This window comes from Schistocerca gregaria, chromosome 2 (genome assembly GCF_023897955.1).
Source record: "Schistocerca gregaria isolate iqSchGreg1 chromosome 2, iqSchGreg1.2, whole genome shotgun sequence".
In the NCBI taxonomy this organism is placed as follows: Eukaryota; Metazoa; Arthropoda; class Insecta; order Orthoptera; family Acrididae; genus Schistocerca; species Schistocerca gregaria.
The window spans coordinates 356,202,817-356,228,176 of record NC_064921.1 but is presented as its reverse complement, the minus strand read 5'-3'; the positions used below and the strand labels follow the sequence as shown (position 1 = coordinate 356,228,176).

At 43.9% G+C, this 25,360-nt stretch overlaps 1 protein-coding gene across 1 annotated transcript in view; it reads right to left on the bottom strand.

Annotated features, from left to right (window-relative positions):
- LOC126337052 (protein takeout-like) overlaps positions 1-25,360 on the bottom strand; it is a 60,405-nt gene that overhangs the window by 7,047 nt on the left and 27,998 nt on the right. The window contains exons 2-4 of the mRNA XM_050001379.1: positions 22,316-22,408; positions 19,109-19,244; positions 15,018-15,151 (exon numbers count right to left, since the gene is read on the bottom strand). Of these exons, the coding sequence (XP_049857336.1) occupies positions 15,018-15,151; positions 19,109-19,244; positions 22,316-22,408 (363 nt within the window). The remainder of the gene's footprint in view (positions 1-15,017; positions 15,152-19,108; positions 19,245-22,315; positions 22,409-25,360) is intronic.

Here is a 25,360-nt window from a genome sequence, read left to right as displayed (position 1 = left end):
TCCTTAATTTCCCACATTTTTGCAGTTTCTTCAGTTTTAATCTACAGGTCATAACCAATAGATTGTGGTCAGAGTCCACATCTGCCCCTGGAAATGTCTTACAATTTAAAACCTGGTTCCTAAATCTCTGTCTTACCATTATATAATCTATCTGATACCTTTTAGTATCTCCAGGGTTCTTCCACGTATACAACCTTCTTTCATGATTCTTAAACCAAGTGTTAGCTATGATTAAGTTGTGCTCTGTGCAAAATTCTACTAGGCGGCTTCCTCTTTCATTTCTTAGCCCCAATCCATATTCACCTACTATGTTTCCTTCTCTCCCTTTTCCTACACTCGAATTCCAGTCACCCATTACTATTAAATTTTCGTCTCCCTTCACTATCTGAATAATTTCTTTTATTTGATCGTACATTTCTTCAATTTCTTCATCATCTGCAGAGCTAGTTGGCATATAAACTTGTACTACTGTAGTAGGTGTGGGCTTTGTATCTATCTTGGCCACAATAATGCGTTCACTATGCTGTTTGTAGTAGCTTACCCGCATTCCTATTTTCCTATTCATTATTAAACCTACTCCTGCATTACCCCTACTTGATTGTGTGTTTATAACCCTGTAGTCACCTGACCAGAAGTCTTGTTCCTCCTGCCACCGAACTTCACTAATTCCCACTATATCTAACTTTAACCTATCCATTTCCCTTTTTAAATTTTCTAACCTACCTGCCCGATTAAGGGATCTGACATTCCACGCTCCGATCCGTAGAACGCCAGTTTTCTTTCTCCTGATAACGACATCCTTCTGAGTAGTCCCCGCCCGGAGATCCGAATGGGGGACTATTTTACCTCCGGAATATTTTAACCAAGAGGATGCCATCATCATTTAATCATACAGTAAAGCTGCATGTCCTCGGGAAAAATTACGGCTGTAGTTTCCTCTTGCTTTCAGCCGTTCGCAGTACCAGCACAGCAAGGCCGTTTTGGTTAATGTTGCAAGGCCAGATCTGTCAATCATCCAGACTGTTGCCCCTGCAACTACTGAAAAGGCTGCTGCCCCTTTTCAGGAACCACACGTTTGTCTGGCCTCTCAACAGATACCCCTCCGTTGTGGTTGCACCTACGGTACGGCCATCTGTATCGCTGAGGCACGCAAGCCTCCCCACCAACGGCAAGGTCCGTGGTTCATGGGGGATATATATATATATATATATATATATATATATATATATATATATATACTCCTGGAAATGGAAAAAAGAACACATTGACACCGGTGTGTCACACCCACCATACTTGCTCCGGACACTGCGAGAGGGCTGTACAAGCAATGATCACACGCACGGCACAGCGGACACACCAGGAACCGCGGTGTTGGCCGTCGAATGGCGCTAGCTGCGCAGCATTTGTGCACCGCCGCCGTCAGTGTCAGCCAGTTTGCCGTGGCATACGGAGCTCCATCGCAGTTTTTAACACTGGTAGCATGCCGCGACAGCGTGGACGTGAACCGTATGTGCAGTTGACGGACTTTGAGCGAGGGCGTATAGTGGGCATGCGGGAGGCCGGGTGGACGTACCGTCGAATTGCTCAGCACGTGGGGCGTGAGGTCTCCACAGTACATCGATGTTGTCGCCAGTAGTCGGCGGAAGGTGCACGTGCCCGTCGACCTGGGACCGGACCGCAGCGACGCACGGATGCACGCCAAGACCGTAGGATCCTACGCAGTGCTGTAGGGGACCGCACCGCCACTTCCCAGGAATTAGGGTCACTGTTGCTCCTGGGATATCGGCGAGGACCATTAGCAACCGTCTCCATGAAGCTGGGCTACGGTCCCGCACACCGTTAGGCCGTCTTCCGCTCACGCCCCAACATCGTACAGCCCGCCTCCAGTGGTGTCGCGACAGGCGTCAATGGAGGGACGAATGGAGACGTGTCGTCTTCAGCGATGAGAGTCGCTTCTGCCTTGGTGCAAATGATGGTCGTATGCGTGTTTGGCGCCGTGCAGGTGAGCGCCACAATCAGGACTGCATACGACCGAGGCACACAGGGCCAACAGCCGGCATCATGGTGTGGGGAGCGATCTCCTACACTGGCCGTACACCTCTGGTGATCGTCGAGGGGACACTGAATAGTGCACGGTACATCCAAACCGTCATTGAACCCATCGTTCTACCATTCCTAGACCGGCAAGGGAACTTGTTGTTCCAACAGGACAATGCACGTCCGCATGTGTCCCGTGCCACCCAACGTGCTCTAGAAGGTGTAAGTCAACTACCCTGGCCAGCAAGATCTCCGGATCTGTCCCCCATGGAGCATATTTGTGACTGGATGAAGCGTCGTCTCACGCGGTCTGCACGTCCAGCACGAACGCTGGTCCAACTGAGGCGCCAGGTGGAAATGGCATGGCAAGCCGTTCCACAGGACTACATCCAGCATCTCTACGATCGTCTCCATGGGAGAATAGCAGCCTGCATTGCTGCGAAAGGTGGATATACACTGTACTAGTGCCGACATTGTGCATGCTCTGTTGCCTGTGTCTATGTGCCTGTGGTTCTGTCAGTGTGATCATGTGATGTGTCTGACCCCAGGAATGTGTCAATAAAGTTTCCCCTTCCTGGGACAATGAATTCACGGTGATCTTATTTCAATTTCCAGGAGTATATATATATATATATATATATATATATATATATATATATATATATATATATATATATATATATAAAAGCTGAAAGGGTATGTATAAGTATATATAAGTGTTGTAACGTTTCAAAAGTTTTCCTTACATAATATTACATGACATCAATAACGGTAAGAAATCGACATGTTCGATTCTTTCAAGCAATTCACCAGTGATTAGTTGGATCAGCTTCAGTGGAACCAAGACCATCTTGACTCAAGATGGTATACTCAGTGATGAAACAAAAGCAGTAGGGTTTAACAGAAATAGCGACCCTTAGACAATGATTTTAATAGTGTACTTTAAATACGAGAGTATGCCATCTTAGGCACCGGACGAGTTATACCACTTAAAACACTTGATAATGGCACTTTGAAGCCAAAATCATGATCGTGTAAGTGTAAATGTGAAAGTGCAAATAAACAACAGTCTAATGGCGGTACTGACTTTAAAGAGACAAATCACATTGCCACCGAAGTTCTGACATCAGCATGAAATTGTTTATTACTACGGTTTGATGTCCTCCGTGAAATAACTTCTATATAACGAACGAACACAGTTGCACTGACACAACGCGCATGCGTTGCTGTGAGCGTATTTATTGGCTATCTTCTTTACCTTGAGTGCTAATGTTTATCTTACTCTTACGTATTGGACTTTGCATACTGTAATCCAAACAATGTTTTTTTGAGCGTTGTAATACAAATTTGCAAGCGGATGGAGTTCTAATCTTAACTACATACATTTTGCTTTAGGTTTAATAGAGAGATAAAAGTTGTGGTAGCAGCTCGAAACATTAAAAATTTAAATAATGATTGGGCCAAGTGCCATCGAAAAATCACGTCAAAGAAAGAGTTTTCGTTTTCCAAGAAAAATTGTTATGGAATGACTAATTTTCCAAATTCAGGAATTGTTGATAAGTCATGCGATAAAATGTGACTAATTAATCTACGTGAGGCAGATGCATTCAATATGCAAGGTTCAAAACTCTAGCGTTTTCTGATTAAAGGCATCAAAAATCAAACGGTATAAATATTGTTACACTCAAACATCATCAATTCTGTTATTGAGAATTGCCATGTAATATTGTTACATTAGTGTCAGCGTTGTTCCCGTCTACCATGTTCTGATGGCAACTGGTTCCCTTTTTACGTTAGCAGAAGCTCAAATCGAGCTTGCACTGCACACATTCGCTGTTTTTTTTTTTTCCGCGCCATTCGTACGGTTTTCTTGCACAGTAGACTTTGCTACTGTTACTTTGTTAGTGGTAGCTTATAAGTCTCTGCGAATGTTCATAATTTTGCATCAATGTGTTGTCTTTTCATATGTTTTCCTGTGTTTTCGGAATAATACAAATGACATTCTCCAGAAAGCCACCTTATAAGTTTGCAGTGATTAAAAGATGTGTTGCCCACCTTCAATTTTTACAGTGCAGCCACTGTACGTTATCCTAATATTTAATGAGATTTATAGTTTTCAGTATGCTTAAGATTGAAAGTAGGTAAAAAGACGAGGGCTAGTAGAAATCCTTGGGTAACAGAAGAAATATTGAATTTAATTGATGAAAGGAGAAAATATAAAAATACAGTAAATGAAGTAGGCGAAAAGGAATACAAACGACTCAAAAATGAAATCGACAGGAAGTGCAAAATGACTAAGCAGGGATGGCTAGAGGACAAATGTAAGGACGTAGAGGTTTATCTCACTAGGGGTGAGATAGATACTGCCTAAAGGAAAATTAAAGAGACCTTTGGAGATGAGAGAACCACTTGTATGAACATCAAGAGCTCAGATGGAAACCCAGTTCTAAGCAAAGGAGGGAAAGCAGAAAGGTGGAAGGAGTATATAGAGGGTCTATACAAGGGCGATGTACTTGAAGACAATATTATGGAAATGGAAGAGGATGTAGATGAAGATGAAATGGGAGATACGATACTGCGTGAAGAGTTTGACAGAGCACTGAAACACCTGAGTCGCAACAAGGCCCCTGGAGTGGACAACATTCTATTGGAACTACTGACCGCCTTGGGAGAGCCAGTCCTTACAAAACTCTACCATCTGGTGAGCAAGATGTGTGAGACAGGCGAAATACCCTCAGACTTCAAGAAGAATGTAATAATTCAAATCCCAAAGAAAGCAGGTGTTGACAGATGTGAAAATTACCGAACTATCAGTTTAATAAGTCACAGCTGTAAAATACTAACGCGAGTTCTTTACAGACGAATGGAAAAACTGGTAGAAGCCGACCTCGGGGAAGATCAGTTTGGATTCTGTAGAAATGTTGGAACACGTGAGGCAATACTGACCCTACGGCTTATCTTAGAAGCTACATTACGAAAAGGCAAACCTACGTTTCTGGCATTTGTAGACTTAGAGAAAGCTTTGGACAATGTTAAATGGAATACTCTCTTTCAAATTCTGAAGGTGGCAGGGGTAAAATACAGGGAGCGAAAGGCTATTTACAATTTGTACAGAAGCCAGTTGGCAGTTATAAGAGTCGAGGGGCATGAAAGGGAAGCAGTGTTTGGGAAGGGAGTGAGACAGGTTTGTAGCCTATTCCCAACGTTATTCAATCTGTATATTGAGCAAGCAGTAAAGGAAACAAAAGAAAAATTCTGAGTAGGTATTAAAATTCATGGAAAAGAAATAAAAACTTTGAGATGGATGGTAAATAGTTTGGACAAGAAGGGAGTAGAAGCTTTCGCAATGTGGTGCTACAGAAGAATGCTGAAGATTAGATGGGTAGATCACGTAACTAATGAGGAGGTATTGAATAGAAATGGGGAGAAGAGAAGTTTGTGGAACAACTTGACAAAAAGAAGGGACCGGATGGTAGGACATGTTTTGAGGCATCAAGGGATCACAGATTTAGCATTGGAGGGCAGCGTGGAGGGTAAAAATCGTAGAGTGAGACCAAGAGATGAATACACTAACCAGATTCAGGAGGATGTAGGCTGCAGTAGGTACTGGGAGATGAAGAAGCTTGCACAGGATAGAGTAGCATGGAGAGCTCCATCAAACCAGTCTCAGGACTGAAGACCACAACAACAAGATTGAAAATCCAAAATACCAGAGTCATAGGCCACATGGCAATAATTGTGTACTTAGTATGTTACCAAATTAAGGCTTCGTCTTTCTCAAATTAAGTAAGTAACAAAACATCATTGGTCATTCACACGACTAGAAATGGAATAGATTTTGGCTTTTGCGAGAACACAATTATGAAATTGTGATATTAAGTAGCCTATTAAAAGGGTTCCTTTATGTCTAATCCAACTGCGACATTTTCATACTATATGAGTATGACAGAGAAAAGCACGTAAGCAAAAGTTTTTCAAAGTCCGAACTGTGTAATATCATGCGAATTTCTGTGTATTTAGGCTCCCTTATCTTATATTTTATGTATTATTAAAATAGACTTTCGTGTTCATGTTATCGTGGTAAACCGTAATTCATTTATCTTAGTATAGTACATGTATCAACTGCGTTTTCCATTAGTTTATTGGACACAGCAATAATACATACGAGAGAAATTAATCAACAATATGTTGTGTCCGATTATTTAAAACAGGCTGGCGACAATGTTGAGGTAGTTTACTGATCCCATGGCTGCGGAATACTAATGGTTCGGAGTTAACTGTGTCATCAAGACAGGTCTGAAGTATTTTTTGGCCCAGAGAGGAATTTTCTATGCGGTTATTCGGTAAGTATTGGGGAGGTAAGCATCTGAGGACTCAGGATCGGAAGAATAAGTGCGAGAGGGATGACATTCGAAACAAACTCGTGGATAGTTTTTTCATGATATCAGCTGAGAGCATGCAAAGGTTATCTTGCGAAAGCAACTCTTGATGCAGGTTTGTTGGTCGTTCCTTAGACACTGTATATTGTTCCATAGCTGCAGCAAATACCAACTGCAGTACGCAAGGTTTGGTTCGTGAACGTTACTCATCATTTTGTGCCCCTTTTTCCTTCACACGCGTTCACCCATGTCAGTTTTCACTATTACGTACGGTACACACAGCATACAAATCTTGCACTTGGGTGCACCAGACGCGCCTGTCAGCTTGGCACCTCAGGCGATGCAAAATATCCGTTCTCACTGCCCTTTGCCCAAGATGATCTTTTGTTAAGGGTCAGCCGTTAATTAATCTTTTTGAGAAGATAGCAAGAAGCATCATAATTCGTGACCAGTAACAATAACACTTAGGGATTCTTGACGAACGAATCGGTGACATTGAAACAAAAACTCAGTAACAGTCATCCCTCCAACTTTTGTTATCAAGAATTAGAGCATGCTAAACTTTACTTATTGGTTGAAACTGTCTCACTAAGGTTAAATGTCGCAGTTCATCACATCAGTTACCAAGGTTTACTGATGTAGGAAATCATTCATGCCATAACAATCTTTCTGTGAAAAGGAAAATACTTTTCTAAAGTGATTTGCTTCATAGCACTTGCCCCACACAGGATATAAGTGTTTAGAGCTGCCTCAACTACCTTCACGACTCTATTAAACCCAAAGCAAACAATATGTCGCTAATGTTAGACTTTTCCAACTTACAGCTATTTGGCAACAATTGAACGCCATTCGCAACATCAAGTAAGCAAAATCAAAAAAAATCTGAATACTAGAACTTCAAATTAAAAAATGGCAATTAATAAATACAGTCATAGCAGCCTACACGTGTTGTGTTACTGCACTATGATCACTCGTTTCATCGAAGTTATTTCTCGTGGAAAATCAAGCTACAACAATAAACCACTTCATGCTTGCCTATGTGAGAGCAGAAACGTGCCACAAATTTTCCAAAATGTTTTTCTATCGCTGGGTGGTTTGAAAGAGATGCAAATTATTCTTGACGTCCCATCAGACTGATAGTCGCAACAAATACGCGAAATGTAGTTTGAAAAATAAAGGAACGGGTAGACTCGAACTCGTGTTTACTTGTACATTGCGCGACAATTACCACCGGGTCCACAAGCAGATAAAACAGTACCACAGCCCTAGAGGAAACAGCACTTCCTTCAGAAACTTACGTACCCTACAGCGTTCCAAGATTGTGCAGATGACCGGAATTAGGTGTGGTCTATATTATTGGCATCTAAAGTGAATGAGTCAGTCTCAGCGGCAGTTGGCGAGCCGCCAAGTTTCCTGTCAAAGATTCCACATTAGGCTGAAGTATCCAAACGTGCCTGTTCTTCGAGATACTTTCTCAGTTTCGTGATGATTATTTTATGATTCGTCGATGTGGTGGCATCATTATTCTAAGACCAGAGCTGCCTTAGTCCATAGGGTTCAAATCCTTAACAGCTACAATCAATATTAGAACGCTTAATGGAACCTCCTTATATACACTCCTGGAAATTGAAATAAGAACACCGTGAATTCATTGTCCCAGGAAGGGGAAACTTTATTGACACATTCCTGGGGTCAGATACATCACATGATCACACTGACAGAACCACAGGCACATAGACACAGGCAACAGAGCATGCACAATGTCGGCACTAGTACAGTGTATATCCACCTTTCGCAGCAATGCAGGCTGCTATTCTCCCATGAAGACGATCGTAGAGATGCTGGATGTAGTCCTGTGGAACGGCTTGCCATGCCATTTCCACCTGGCGCCTCAGTTGGACCAGCATTCGTGCTGGACATGCAGACCGCGTGAGACGACGCTTCATCCAGTCCCAAACATGCTCCATGGGGGACAGATCCGGAGATCTTGCTGGCCAGGGTAGTTGACTTACACCTTCTAGAGCACGTTGGGTGGCACGATACATGCGGACGTGCATTGTCCTGTTCGAACAGCAAGTTCCTTTGCCGGTCTAGGAATGGTAGAACGATGTGTTCAATGACGGTTTAGATGTACCGTGCACTATTCAGTGTCCCCTCGACGATCACCAGAGGTGTACGACAAGTGTAGGAAATCGCTCCCCACACCATGATGCCGGGTGTTGGCCCTGTGTGCCTCGGTCGTATGCAGTCCTGATTGTGGCGCTCACCTGCACGGCGCCAAACACGCATACGACCACCATTGGCACCAAGGCAGAAGCGACTCTCATCGCTGAAGACGGCACGTCTCCATTCGTCCCTCCATTCACGTCTGTCGCGACACCACTGGAGGCGGGCTGCACGATGTTGGGGCGTGAGCGGAAGACGGCCTAACGGTGTGCGGGACCGTAGCCCAGCTTCATGGAGACGGTTGCGAATGGTCCTCGCCGATACCCCAGGAGCAACAGTGTCCCTAATTTGCTGGGAAGTGGCGGTGCGGTCCCCTACGGCATTGCGTAGGATCCTACGGTATTGGCGTGCATCCGTGCGTCGCTGCGGTCCGGTCCCATGTCGACGGACACATGCACCTTCCGCCGACCACTGGCGACAACATCGATGTACTGTGGAGACCTCACGCCCCACGTGTTGAGCAATTCGGCGGTACGTCTACTCGGCCTCCCGCATACCCACTATACGCCCTCGCTCAAAGTCCGTCAACTGCACATACGGTTCACGTCCACGCTGTCGCGGCATGCTACCAGTGTTAAAGACTGCGATGGAGCTCCGTATGCCACGGCAAACTGGCTGACACTGACGGCGGCGGTGCACAAATGCTGCGCAGCTAGCGCCATTCGACGGGCAACACCGCGGTTCCTGGTGTGTCCGCTGTGCCGTGAGTGTGATCATTGCTTGTACAGCCCTCTCGCAGTTTCCGGGGCAAGTATGGTGGGTCTGACACACCGTCGTCAAGGTGTTCTTTTTTCCATTTCCAGGAGTGTGTAATGACACTTCCAAGGGTTGCTGTAAGCTACTTGGCGAATAAATGGCACAAAATAGAGGTAAGACTTGCGACGAAGTTCACCATTTAGGCAACTTAAACCTCAACTCTTTATGGGAAGGTCAGTTACGATGAAGGGGACCCCTGCAAATGTGATGTGCCAGACCACAGTCGGTATGATACTTATTGTCATTAACCTTCGGTGGAGGAAGTGCAGCCGCAATTTGATGTAACTTTGACTGTACAGAGCAGTTAAGAAACTTAAGGATGAAAGTAACTTCCGCACAGTATATCATTGCCAAGTAACACAGGTAGAAGAAACCTGCACCATACACAGGAAGAACGGCTACAGTATGGTCCTGAAGCTAACTGAAAGAAATACCCAATGAAGAGAACAGAAGTGACACTTTTAGTCACAGGCAATAATTACAGTGAAGTCGTCGCAATGGTTCTCTGGACATTACAAAGAGCGTGACTTCGCTTATTAGCGTTTATAATGACCACAGATGGCAACTCATACTGAGCAATGTGGGCCCATGCTGATCAGAAAGTTGATAAGTTGTCCTTGCGGTTGGGCGTTCCATTCCTCCAGCCATGCTGCCTAGGGCGCCTTGCCACGGTTCGCGCCCCTATCCACGTCGGAGGCTCGGGTCCTCCCTCGGGCATTGGTATATGTGTTGTCCTTAGCCTAGTTAGTTTAAGTTAGATTAAGTAGTGTGTAAGCCTAGGGATCGATGACCTTAGCAGTTTGGTCCCATAGGAACTTACCGCAAATTTCCAAATTTTTCCATTCCTTCACCAGGGCCGTTCACAATTGCTGGAGAGACGGTGCACGTGGGCATGCTGCTACACGTCTCCCTATCTCATCCTACACTTGCTCGATACTAAGTAATTCGGGGGAAAGCACGGGCCAGTTCATTGCCAAATATCCTATCATTCCATGGGTTGCTCTACCTGCACAGTTCCATGTTTGACATTATTCCTGAGTGCATTACATGATTCTAGCTCTCGCCATGTGAGGGTAGGTCCAGCGTTGTCGAATATGACGGTTTTGGTGGTTCAGGTGTTGTGTTGGGAGAATGATGTATCGGTTACTGATCTCCAAATCTTTGAACACAGCATACTCATCCGTCATCGTTATTGTGACACTGCAATCCTTCCCCAACTGCTTCTGTATATACGTGCTGCTCTTTTGTGGATGTCAGTTTGCGATCGCATTGAACAGCGCAGTAGAGGAGTTCTTGGAACGAAGGGATATGGGGTAAATTGTCTGGCCTGCCAGTTCCCCCGACTTAATTCCAATCTATCAAGTATGGGATGCGTTGGGGAAGCGTAATGCAACAGATCCACATGCACCAGCGACCAGTCAGCAGTTGAGAAGCGTTGGTGAGAAATGGAGCGCTCTACCACAACAACTCGCGTACAATGCACTGCCGTCCGTGACGACAGTACACCCGATTAAGAACTATGTCCTTCCTTTTGCGATATCCAGGAGACGATCGTTGGGCGCAGTGACTGACTGCAATTACTGTCTCTGAATAAAAGTGCCATTTCTGTTCGGTTCATTGAGCATTCCTTTCAGTTACCATCTGTACTGTTCTATACTGTATCTGTCTTTTCTATGTATGGTCCCAGGTCAGTTTAGCTAAGCTACTTGTCAGTGACACATCATGCGAAGGTTACTTTCTTTCTTAAATTTCGCACACGAATGCTGCTTGTAGCTTGTCGATTGATCTCGTCTACTGCTCTCTAAGAGTGTCCAAACTAAGTTGGCTTTGTGCCTCCTGTTAGCTGAACTAGTGTTATTATGTTTGTCGTAGTCCTCATTCCTAGTTGCTTTCTTTCATCTATCCACCATAGCTATTGCTGATTTATAGGACTGTACGCTCATATTATTCCAGCGTAACAAGCGCTAGCACGACGATAAAGAACGGAAATGCAGAGAGGGCTGTGAGACGACGTCAGCCAACAATACGCTCTGTAGGACGAATCAAGACAGGAGCGGCCTCTACACAACGGAAATATAAGCGCCGCTCCGCCTACCCGCTGCCGGAGTGGAAAACCAGCCGTCATACAAACGCTACAGCTGTGACTTATTATCTATATAGTTTTACTTGCAATCAAATTGTATATACCGAAGGACATTGATTATTTGAGAGTCGCCATGTGCAAGTATTGTCAGTTTAACTTATTGAATAAACTCCATTAATACGATTTGCTTGAATTCTTATCCAGTGATCCGAGAAGACAGCTTCCTAGGCACTCTAAATTAGACGAGTGGGCGAAATACAAAACATACTAATTTTGATATGGTAAATTTCTAATCATTGTGTTTAATCTGACCGTTGTTGTTGTTGCGGTCTTCAGTCCTGAGACTGGTTTGATGCAGTTCCCATGCTACTCTATCCTGTGCAAGCTTCTTTATCTCCCAGTACCTACTGCAGCCTACATCCTTCTGAATCTGCTTAGTGTATTCATCTCTTGGTCTCCCTCTACGATTTTTACCCTCCACGCTGCCTTCCAATACGAAATTGGTGATCCCTTTAATGCCTCAGAATATGCCCTACCAACTGACCCCTTCTTCTAGTCAAGTTATGCCACAAATTTCTCTTTTCCCCAGTTCTATTCAGCACCTCCTCATTAGTTATGTGATCCACCCATCTAATCTTCAGCATTCTTCTGTACCACCACATATCGAAATCTTCTATTCTCTTCTTGTCTAAACTACTTATCGTCCACGTTTCACTTCCATACATGGCTACACTCCATACAAATACTTTCAGAAACGACTTCCTGACATTTAAATCTATACTTGATGTTAACAAATTTTTGTTCTTCAGAAACGCTTCCCTTGCCATTGCTAGTCTACATTTTATATCCTCTCTAATTCGACCATCATCAGTTATTTTGCTCCCCAAATAGCAAAACTCCTTTACTACTTTAGGTGTCTCATTCCCTAATCCAATTCCCTCGGCATCACCCGACGTAATTCGACTACATTCCATTATCCTCGTTTTGCTTTTGTTGATGTTCACCTTATATCCTCCTTTCAAGACACTGTCCGTTCCGTTCAACTGCTCATCCAGGTCCTTTGCTGTCTCTGACAGAATTACAATGTCATCGGCGAACCTCAAAGTTTTTATTTCTTCTCCGTGGATTTTAATACCTACTCCGAACTTCTCTTTTGTTTCCTTTATTGCTTGCTCAATATACAGATTGAATAACATCGGGCATAGGCTACAACCCTGTCTCACTCCCTTTCCAACCACTGATTCCCTTTCATACCCCTCGACTCTTATAACTGCCATCTGGTTTCTGTACAAATTGTAAATAGCCTTTCGCTCCCTGTATTTTACCCCTGCCACCTTCAGAATTTAAAAGAGTGTATTCCAGTTAAAATTGTCAAAAGCTTTCTCTAAGGCTACAAATGCTAGAAACGTAGGTTTGCCTTTCCTTAATCTTTCTTCTAATATAAGTCGTAGGGTCAGTATTGCCTCACGTGTTCCAATATTTCTACGGAATCCAAACTGATCTTCCCCGAGGTCGGCTTCTACCAGTTTTTCCATTCGTCTGTAAAGAATTCTCGTTAGTATTTTGCAGCTGTGACTTATTAAACTGATAGTTCTGTAATTTTCACATCTGACAACTTCTGCTTTCTTTGGGATTGGAATTATTATATTCTTCTTGAAGTCTGAGGACATTTCGCCTTGGTTATTAATGACAATTTTACGTTATCTGTGTTGACTTTTACCATTTAATGACAATGTTTACGTTATCTATGTTGACTTGTACCACTGTAAGTGAATAGCGAAAACTAAGATGCGGTAATATGAAATTCAAGAGGAAAGGGCTTCCGACGAAATGGCACACAACGTGGCAAAGGGCACCCCTGTTTGAACCGTCTGTGTAGGTGGCCTGAGCTTCCGCTTGTGTGGTTAATAGTAATTCTGCTTTTGGTCTCCCGGAAGCAGTTATCGATATCGCTCAGTACCGCATTAGAGATGTCAATAGCTTTCTAGGAGACACGTTTAGGCCTCTTCTTTGTCGCGATTTTTTGCGACTTGTCAGCCCGGCCCTCGATTTCCTGAGTAGTTGTATCCGTTTCTGACATACCTGTTGTAGAAACTGTCTCATATTTTTTCCATGCCCGTCATCTTCGACAGAACTTAGTCTTGGTGTCAATATTAATTCTAATTGCCACTGCTTCGATTTTGTCAGATAATTACGTCTGGTATTACAGGAATGAAAGCACCTCCCCTCATACTTGACGAATTTTGCCCCTAACTTGATAATTTGTGCTCCCTGCTCCCTTTGTCCGATTATTTGTCTGATGGATTACATTTCCTTAATGGTTCTCTGCAAGTGTAACTGAAGGTGGTGACTCCGAGTTAATTTAAAGTTGTCCAGCACTACTGCTGCATGTTGTCTGTTGAAGTCTGTAACCCGCAGCCAGTTTCGTATTTTCCTGGCATTCAATTGCTTCAGGTCGCCACAGAGCCAGAACGCAATGTTTCGTCCTTAAAACAAAACCATGAGTGCCTGAAAATGGTGATTTTGCTTTATATCTGTCGGCGAGTTACATTTTTCTAGTTCTTTGTTACGCTGAAACCTATAATGAGTGTTTTTGATACTGTAGGTAAAAATTCAAGGTCTATTACCACGAAAGTGCAAAATGAGCGTGCTTTTTAAAGCCACAGTATTGGAAATGCCACACTCACGAATTTAGCACTCCGCTATGAGCTCTCACTGCTTCGTCCGAACATGAATGTCCGACATAGATTTTTTAGGTACCCTTCAAATTTTAATGTGAAATTTTATGATTAGGTACTTCGTCATAATTTACATCACTTTGCCCGTAACAATGAGCCTGATAAACTGAAGCTTTTCATAAAGAAAACCTTTGCTAGACAAAAATGTATTTCAGCGGAGCAGCTAGGAATAATACTACACATTACTTGCTGCTCTTTCCCAGAGAGTAGTAGGTAACTCTTAATACTATGAGTGGAAGATGGACGCTTGGGGTAACAGAAGAACTCTACGTTTACGTTAGTGTGTAGTTCTGTACAAGAATCTTTCAAACTTAGAACAGATCGATTTAACACGCATTTTTTGAAACACGTCATGTAGAAATGGGGGTGTGACTATCAGATTCACTTGGTATTAGCATCTGATAACTGTGATTTACTTTTAGTGCATACGGTTACCTACGATCCCGCATTTTAAGTCTGTTAATTCCCGTCCGAGACCCTTTCACATGAATCACCTGAATACAAACTACAGCTCCGCCAGTTCACTGACGTTTACAGCTTGTATACCAAATACTACGCCATCTGAATACGTGCATATCGCTCTCCCACGACTTCTGTCACCTCATTGTGTTTCCTCTAATGCACAAGCTTGCAGAATTTCCCAGCGCAGTATCTGTGAACCGCTCGGCCACACCGGCCAGCTGACTTTTGTCACCTCAGTGTGTATCCTCTAATGCACTAGATTGCATAATTTCCCTGCGCAGTATCTGTGTACCTTACATGTACGCTTACTCGACCGGAACTGCCAGCGCCACTCACCGAGTTTCATTGTGCCTGTGCCCGAACCATCCAGTGGCAGCACCAGTACCTTACCAGACACGTTGTAATTGAAGCTCATGTCCAGCACAGGGAAAAACAGGTCCATCTCCAAGCGTCTCTGTTTGAAAAGCACTCTGGAACACAAGATATAGTGGTAATCCGAGCATATGATTATATCCTATTTCAAAACTTGTTAAATACACAGGATATACTCCTCATCACTTCTCACATAATTAATATGTAACTACATTGCTCAGTATATTCTATGAACTATTGCAAACGTTGAGCTATAAAGAATGTTTAGGGTGTTCATTTTAAATGAAGACATTGAAATATCTCGAAACCTATAGATCGGATCAAAGACGTTATAATTCCAGTTTGTTTGCCTTAGAGGGGGTCATGCAACTAGACCAACCACCAGACTTCGTTCGTCGGTGACAGGGGATAACGTTTAAATTTTCAGTGGGACCTCCGTTTTTTATTGCATATTACGATTCCACAACAAAATTGACATTTGTTTAAACCATTTTCTTCGTTTCGCTGTAATCGTAGCATTACAAACGGGTACCTAATAGTGATTTACTACTTTTAACTCAATGGCCCTTGAATATCCAATGACACGTGGGACACTCCATGCACCTCATTTGCCATGTTGTATTCCTCCGCTATTTCGAACTCGACGCGCCACCGTGGTCGTGTAGCGAGGAATGACGCATTATAACAGGCAGTGCACTGGGACCGGACCTCACGTATCCTGCAGTCATAAAACAGATAGCGATTCTAAATATTACAATACTTGCACAGTGTTTCCTGCCTGCACACCTACCTGTCATTTGGAGAACAGACGTGCAAGTGGACGATGAATGTTGCAGCCACAGAAGAAGAAACTAAGATGATCCTGATTTACGGAGAATGTAGGAGAAATGTTGAGGCTTCTGTTGCCTTGTATGCCGAGGTTTTCCATTGAAAGACTTCTCTCATTTGTTGTGAACGACTTTATGTCTGATGACAGCGTACGGACCGGCAAACGGAGACGAAGGAATCGTTTTACAGAATAAACTAACGAAATAGCTGTACTAGCGGCAGGGCACCACAATTCATGGATAAGCGCCAGGAAATTACACCGCGGTTCCGGTTTGTCCGTGGGTGGTATTGTCACAACACTGAATCGTCGTATGTACACTCCTGGAAATGGAAAAAAGAACACATTGACACCGGTGTGTCAGACCCACCATACTTGCTCCGGACACCGCGAGAGGGCTGTACAAGCAATGATCACACGCACGGCACAGCGGACACACCAGGAACCGCGGTGTTGGCCGTCAAATGGCGCTAGCTGCGCAGCATTTGTGCACCGCCGCCGTCAGTGTCAGCCAGTTTGCCGTGGCATACGGAGCTCCATCGCAGTCTTTAACACTGGTAGCATGCCGCGACAGCGTGGACGTGAACCGTATGTGCAGTTGACGGACTTTGAGCGAGGGTGTATAGTGGACATGCGGGAGGCCGGGTGGACGTACCGCCGAATTGCTCAACACGTGGGGAGTGAGGTCTCCACAGTACATCGATGTTGTCGCCAGTGGTCGGCGGAAGGTGCACGTGCCCGTCGACCTGGGACCGGACCGCAGCGACGCACGGATGCACGCCAAGACCGTAGGATCCTACGCAGTGCTGTAGGGGACCGCACCGCCACTTCCCAGCAAATTAGGGACACTGTTGCTCCTGGGGTATCGGCGAGGACCATTCGCAACCGTCTCCATGAAGCTGGGCTACGGTCCCGCACACCGTTAGGCCGTCTTCCGCTCACACCCCAACATCGTGCAGCCCGCCTCTAGTGGTGTCGCGACAGGCGTGAATGGAGGGACGAATGGAGACGTGTCGTCTTCAGCGATGAGAGTCGCTTCTGCCTTGGTGCCAATGATGGTCGTATGCGTGTTTGGCGCCGTGCAGGTGAGCGCCACAATCAGGACTGCATACGACCGAGGCACACAGGGCCAACACCCGGCATCATGGTGTGGGGAGCGATCTCCTACACTGGCCGTACACCTCTGGTGATCGTCGAGGGGACACTGAATAGTGCACGGTATATCCAAACCGTCATCGAACCCATCGTTCTACCATATACACTGTACTAGTGCCGACATTGTGCATGCTCTGTAGCCTGTGTCTATGTGCCTGTGGTTCTGTCAGTGTGATCATGTGATGTATCTGACCCCAGGAATGTGTCAATAAAGTTTCCCCTTCCTGGGACAATGAATTCACGGTGTTCTTATTTCAATTTCCAGGAGTGTAGGTTTTGATGAGAGAGTTTTCGAGTATCAAAATATGTGACATAAATTGACTGCATAGACTTAGAAGCTTAAACGTCTTTCACCGCCAAGGGACAATAAACTTTAATATTTGACATAAATGTGAACTTGATACGTCTATGAGGATCGGAGTAAAAGGGTTCTTGACAGTCGGACTGACATACAGACAGAGAGATGGACTACGTCTTATAAGGGTTGCGTTTTTTACAGATTGGTTCACGAGATCGTACAAAGAGGACTCAAGTGTGGGAAGTAGCTGGGAAAGGCAATACCAAGAATAAAAAGTTGCTGTAATGGAATCGGCGAAAGCTGATGCCCGACAGTTGCAGTGGGAAGCACAAGGCAGCTTCGCGAGTCTACCTTAAGAATGTAACGCGATTTTGTGAACGACTTATGGCAACCTCACAGTGTTGCCTCAGCTCTGTAGACGACTACTGTTTTCGACTGCGGCTGTTTGCGCTTCGCAGCTGAAAGCTGGTAAAGCTGGTCTCGTATGACGGCGATGTTCCACACAACTGTCATGCACTGTGCGAATCGAAAGGCCAATGTAAGCTTTCCTACATTGGCACGGAATTTTGTACACATCGTGTTTCCTAAGCCCCAAATCATCTTTCGCACAGTGCATGACAGGTGTGTGGAACATCGCCGTCATAGGAGACCACAACAGCCGGAAAAATCGGCAGTAGCAGGACACTGCTTAAATGATGGACACAGTATGAAATTGATGAAACGCTGGTAGTTGCCAACATGTCCGGTTTTTGGAACAGTGTCTATAAAGAGGCGATTGAAATTAGGTTGGCTGATAATTTAATGAACAGATACAATGGGTCTTCTCTTAGCAAGAAGTGGAATGCTGTATTGTCTCGAATCAAAATTGAACGTTTTACGGTGCGGCCCTGAGTGCGATATATCGTTGCCAGCAGTGTTCCACTAAAGACGGCGCCAGCTCCCTGTCTTGGAAGGCAGCAACCGTGATGGGCGGCGCATGCGCCGTGTACTGAACGGTGGCTTATATAGGAAGTCGATTTGCAGTCTGGCGTCAGTTCTCAGCGTTACTCATCAGCAGAAGCAGCATTTTCCTGAAGATGGATACCAGTTGGATCGCCGAAATATCGAGTGAAGTTGATTTTAGGATCCAGCAGCAAACCCGAAGAGACTTTCAAGATTCAGAGGGATGTAGATTTGCAGTACTTAGAGATGGAGAAGCTTGCACGGGATAAAGTAGCATGGAGAGCTGCATCAAATAAGTCTCTGGACTGAAGACCATAACAACACAGTGACTGGTACTGGTGTAGACATCTGAACTAGCTAACATACATGATGTATACTTAACGCAACCGTGGAACTTAGTGTGTTACTGCTACCCTGCATTCCATGAATAATGATCTCGTCTAGACGCAATATTAAATACGAATCTTGTTTCCTTTGAGACTGTCTGAAATGTGCTGTCTGAAATATGAAATATTTTTAGTGTTGTATTGTCCCAGTTTTACACTTATATAAAACGTCATTCGAAGCATCTCCATAAAATACTTTTGAGGAAACTTTTTGGTTTCTACTGTCTTAAAATTTTAATAGATTTTCTTTGTAATTCTATGATATGGGTTATTTATAGCGTCGCAGAACTTTTGTCCGCCATGAAATAAATTGAATCATTTTCCTTTGAACCATTAGAGAGGATAACTCTATGGTCCTGAGAAGCATAATTTCTCACATTGAAAATTTGTCATGATCCACATAGTATATTAATTTCGGTTTTCTGCTTTTAAACAGGCAACGTCGTACCTGACATCTCGGAGCTGTACGTTTGCTTGTCCCAGTACGACCATGTCTCTCATGATGAACTTGAGCCCTTTGTCGTCCACCACCATTTCCGTAATCTGCTGCGGATCCATGGGTAAAAGCCTGATGCTCGGATCACCTGCCAGAGCAAGGAAACACAAACTTAGCAAGAAATTTCACTACGTTTATTGTAACTATGAATGCACAGATCCCTACTGTGTCCCAATATCAAATTTCGTAAATCTGTTACTTTCTGGATTGCTTCCAGTCACCGTGTTTCTTATTAAGCTCTCTCTCTCTGTCTCTCTCTCTCTCTCTCTCTCTCTCTCTCTCTATCTCTCTGTCTCTCTCTCTGTCTCTCTCTCTCTCTCTCTCTCTCTCTCACACACACACACACACACACACACACACACATAGGGTGTTACAAAAAGGTACGGCCAAACTTTCAGGAAACATTCCTCACACACAAATAAAGAAAAGATGTTATGTATACAAGTGTCCGGAAACGCTTAATTTCCATGTTGGAGCTCATTTTTGTTTCGTCAGTATGTACTGTTTCCTCGATTCACCGCCAGTTGGCCCAATTGAAGGAAGGTAATGTTGACATCGGTGCTTGTGTTGACATGGGACTCATTGCTCTACAATACTAGCATCAAGCACATCAGTACGTAGCATCAACAGGTTAGTGTTCATTACCAGCGTGGTTTTGCAGTCATTGCAATGTTTACAAATGCAGAGTTGGCAGATGCCCATTTGAGGTATGGATTAGCACGGGGCAATAGCTATGGCGCGGTACGTTTGTATCGAGACAGACTTCCAGAAAGAAGGTGTCCCGACAGGAAGACGTTCGAAGCAATTGATCGGCGTCTTAGGGAGTACGGAACATTTCAGCCTATGACTCGCGACTGGGGAAGACCTAGAACGACGAAGACACCAGCAATGGACGAGGCAATTCTTCGTGTAGTTGACGATAACCCGAATGTCAGCGTCAGAGAAGTTGCTGCTGTACAAGGTAACGTTGACCACGCCACTGTATGGAGAGTGCTTCGGGAGAACCATTTGTTTCGGTACCATGTTCAGCGTGTGCACGCACTATCAGCAGCTGACTGGCTTCCACGGATACACATCCGCGAATGGTTCATCCAACAAAATGTCAATCCTCATTTCAGTGCAAATGTTCTCTTTACGGATGAAGCTTCCTTCCAACGTGATGAAATTGTAAATTTTCACTGTCAACATGTGTGGGGTGACGAGAACCCGCACGCAATTGTGCAATCACGTCTTCAACACAGATTTTCTGTGAACGTTTGGGCAGGCATTGTTGGTGATGTCTCGATTGGGCCCCATGTACTTCCACCTACGTTCAATGGAGCACGTTATCATGATTTTATACAGGATACTCTATCTGTGCTGCTAGAACATGTGCCTTTACAAGTACGACACAACATGTGGTTCATGCACGATGGAGCTCCTGCACATTTCAGTCGAAGTGTTCGTACGCTTCTCAACAACAGATTCGGTTGACCGATGGATTCGTAGAGGCGGACCAGTTCCATTGCCTCCACGTTCTCCTGACCCCAAACCTCTTCACTTTCATTTATGGGGGCATTTGAAAGCTCTTGTCTACGCAACCCTGGTACCAAATGTAGAGACTCTTCGCACTCGTATTGTGGACGGCTTTGATACAACACGCCATTCTCCAGGGCTGCATCAGCGCATCAGGGACTCCATGCGACGGAGGGTGGATGCATATATCCTCGCTAACGGAGGACATTTTGAACATTTCCTGTAACAAAGTGTTTGAAGTCATGCTGGTACATTCTGTTGCTGTGTGCTTCCATTCCATAATTAATGTGATTTGAAGAAAAGTAATAAAATGAGATCTAATATGGAAAGTAAGTGTTTCCTGGCACATGTCCACATAACATATTTTCTTTCTTTGTGTGTGAGAAATATTTCCTGAAAGTTTGGCCGTACCTTTTTATAAAACCTTGTATATTCTCAGACCATATACATAATATTTGTATAGACAATTGTATAGACAATAATGTGATGTTTTGGTTTCTGCCTTGCCGTTGCTTTTAACAGCAAGCAAGAAAGTCTTACTTATAGCTTATCGGACTGCGTTTAGAACACTACCCCGGATTCCGAATCGTCCGAAACTTTGAAATGCTTCCCATTCGAAAACTGAAACAATATGGAAAACAATCACTGAACCTGCTATCGTCACGACCCAGCAGCTCTCATACCCCCATATTCCAACGATCCCAGCCGATTTACGTACTCATTTCTATCGACTTCAGTTTTCGATTCAAGGTTTTGTGTACAATGACAAAAGGTTCAAGGTCAGAGAGTGGGGGGGGGGGGGGGGGAGGGGAAGAGAAGACGCGCAAAGAAGGTTGGAAGAAATCGACCTAGTGAGGGAGAAGGACAGGGAGAGAGAGAGAGGACGGAGGAGGAGATTGTCTATGCAAACCAGTGTAGTGAGGGGATCAAGTGCATTGATATGAAGTGGAACAAACCTGAAAACGAATATTCAGCTTGTTATGTTTGCGTAAACCACAAAACCATCATTCTGGAACGGGTTATGTCAGAGTTCTCCTTAGAGACGAGTAAGTAGAATTGTCAATATTGTCCTAAAATCTTGTAATGTCAGTGTGTGGTAAAGTATCTATAAACTACAGATATAATGATTTTGGAACGTTGTTCCGGAGTTCTTGCCAACCTTATTAGTTAATGTGGAAATGCAACGAAGATTTATAGATATCAGTATTAAGCACGGAAAGTACTAAGATGTTAGACCTGTAAAAACTGTAGGAAAGAATCAAAGAGCAAGTATTTTTCACATTGCATCACGTACACAATATTACGGGAGAGCTTAGGCTGCATACCAAGCAATTTGTGTTTCTCATTTCATTTCAGTGAAATAGAGAATAGACCGCCTACAAACATTTGTCGTATTCTGTGTAACGACTTGTTGAGAAACTATAAACAGATATTATTAAGCACAAGTTAATTTTCTGCCGATCAGCGTGGTAAGATATACATTGTAAGTCGAATGTCATACTGTAGGACACGAACATAGTGAGCAGTTTTTGCAAATAGGGAAACCGCTTAGAACAATGGAAGAAAAGGCACAATATCCTTAGACAAACTTAGGAAGACTGTTCTTTCATCGTTATATTAAAAAATGTAATCAATTACACTCACCTTTTACAAGATAGGGAATTGCAGCGCGACCATTCTTCAGAGCACATTCATTTGGGTTTGGGTCCTTCTCGCTGCAGGCTTTGAGGTATTGTGCTGAAAAAGAAAGGTCCTTTGTGGTACAAGAGCATTTTTCCTTTGATGCGACAAGATATAAACAAAAAATGTATCAAGGAACTATTGTTATGGTCTTCAGTCCGGAGACTGATGCAGCTCTGTATGCCAGTCTGTACTGTACAAGCCTCCTCATCTCTTTATAACTACTGTAACGTGCATCCATCAGAACCTGCTTACTACATTCGACTCCCCATGCAGCCCGTCGCCCCCCTCCCCCCCGGCCACCTCCCCCCCCCCCCACACACACCAAACTCACCTACTACTTTTATTCTTATATTCTAGTTTATTCTGATATTCTAGGAAAAGTGGTTGATACTTGATAAAACGATTACACCCCCCCCCCCCCCCCCTCGACCTACCATCGCCACCTAAGAACCGTGGACCGTGCCAAAGTGGGTGGCTTTCTTTGCTCTACGACTCAGATACAGACGTAGAGATGTATCTATGGAGAGACCTGAGTAGCCTGTGATGCTGAAGAGGGACATTAGCCTTTACACTGAGGCAACAGTCTAGCTGATTGACTGATCTGGCCTTGTAACTTTGGCAACATAGTCTTTCTATATTGGTACTATCAATGGCTGAAAGAAAAGGGAAACTACTGCTATTATATTTAGTTCAGAACAGATAGCTCTCATGTGTGGGTTATGGGATGATGTCCTCGTGGGTAAATTATCCCGGAGGTAAAATAGCGTTTTCTCGGCCACCCCGTGACCGTTCCGGTCGCGGTTACAATAGGAGGTAAAATAGTCCATTCATATACTCAGGAGGATATTGGCCATCAGGTAAACTAGCGTCCTACGAGTCGGAGCGTTCCACTCTTGATGCTTTAACAGGATAGGTAGGTTAAAGGAATTAAAAATACAGTTTGGATAGGCTGAAATGAAAGGTAGTGGTAATTAGAGATACGCAGCGGCAGGAAGAACGGATTTTTGGACAGGTCAGTACACGCTCTTCAACACAGAATCAAATAGATATAATGCAGAACGAGGTCTCACAATAAATACAAAAATAGAAACGCAGCAGACTACCATAAACAAAATAGTGAATCCATAATTACGCTATATACAAGTCGACACTAACTATGGTTGTAAAAGTTTGTGTGCTGACTAGCTCCGCACATGAAAAGATGGTAAGAATGTTTGATGCCATGAAAGAAATTATTTAGATCGCTAAACCAGATGAAAATTTAATACTAATGAGGACTGAAATTCGATAGTGAGAAAGGGAAGAGAAGGAAAAGTTGTAGCAGAACACGAAATAGGGGAGAGGAGTGTAACCTTCCGGCGAAGGGTCGAGTCCTCCCTCGGGCGTGGGTCTGTGTGTTTGTCCTTAGGATAATTTAGGTTAGGTTGTTTGTAACCTCAGGGACTGATGACCTTAGCAGTTAAGTACCGTAAGATTTCATACACATTTGACCACTTTTTTTTACTTTTTTTTCTGACTTCGAAACCAGACTGTACACTGTAAAACATTATAAACTACAGATTAAAACTGAATAAATTGCAGAACGGTAGGAGTTTTAGGACATGGGACCTGGTTAATTTGAAAGAATCACTGTTTGGGGAGTGTTTCAAGGAAGTATTAGAGGAAAGAGTGACTGAAATAGGTGAAAGCAATACAGTAGAAGACTGATGTTTAGGTTTTACAGATTAAGCTGAGGGAATTGAATGACGAAATGAATACAGGTCATGGTAAAGTCTTTGGTGCGTACCCCATCACGAGGCTACTGGCCTCACTGCAGACAGAGCACAGCTTTTCTTCGCCGCAGCACTAAGAAGGGGGTTGTTGCATGCCCACAGCGCCGGCGGCCTTCTACCTCGGGGAACGATCCCCGGTACTCATTGGGAGGGCTTGGGGCCGTACCGGAGAGAACGGAACGGGAAAAACCCATGACTCTGTCTGGGACTGAATCCGCTTCAAATGGCTCTGACCACTATGGGACTTAACATCTGTGGTCATCAGTCCCCTAGAACTTAGAACTACTTAAACCTAACTAACCTAAGGACATCACACACATCCATGCCCGAGGCAGGATTCGAACCTGCGACCGTAGCAGTCGCGCGGTTCCGGACTGAGCGCCTAGAACCGCTAGACCACCGCGGCCGGCATGGATCCAGGATCTCCAGTTTCGGAGTGCAGTGCGCTACCCGCTAGCTAATCATGATGGCCACCAAATAAATGTAATCTCAGTTAATAACGTTGCGTATATCTAGCAATGTACTACGAAAAATCAATGAAATACTTACATTTGCTTGAAGATATACGGGACGGCAGACTATGGCCAAATTTATCAATAATTTTGTAGTTTAGAAGAGCTAAAGAAAATGTGTGCAAGCCTGTAAAGATTAAATTTAATAAACCAGTTTACACCTGTATACAAGGCGCTCAGAAACAGTTTGAAAAGCTTGTGACAACGCCGGAGGGTTGGTTGTGCTGGGAAATAATTGTTAAAAAAAAAAGAATTCCATACGCTGATTGTTGAAGTTAGCCAATCAAACAATTATGTGGGCAAATTCAAGTGGCGGGCCAGAGACGGTGTCGCCTAACGTGTTGTGCGTTTGAAATAAAAATTAAAAAGCCTGCAACCGTAACTTTTGAATATAATTTATTTAATACAAAGGTACAATCTCGTGTATACCAGAGATCTATTGACATCGGTTATTGAATATTGACTCCTGTTATACTGAGCACAAGATTGGACTCCTCCCAATTTACGTTGTTCGAAAGATCAGACGATGATGTAATGGAACACCGAAACTGCTTGAGTAAATAAATTCAATGCAGAAGTGACGGCTGCAGATGTTTTAATTTTCATTTGATATAGAACAGCCAATATGCTTGTAATAATCCATTACAAGGAAGGACATACAAAGATTTGTTCCTCGTTTGGTTCCCTAGGATCAGACAATAGAGTGATAGAAAAATTTAATA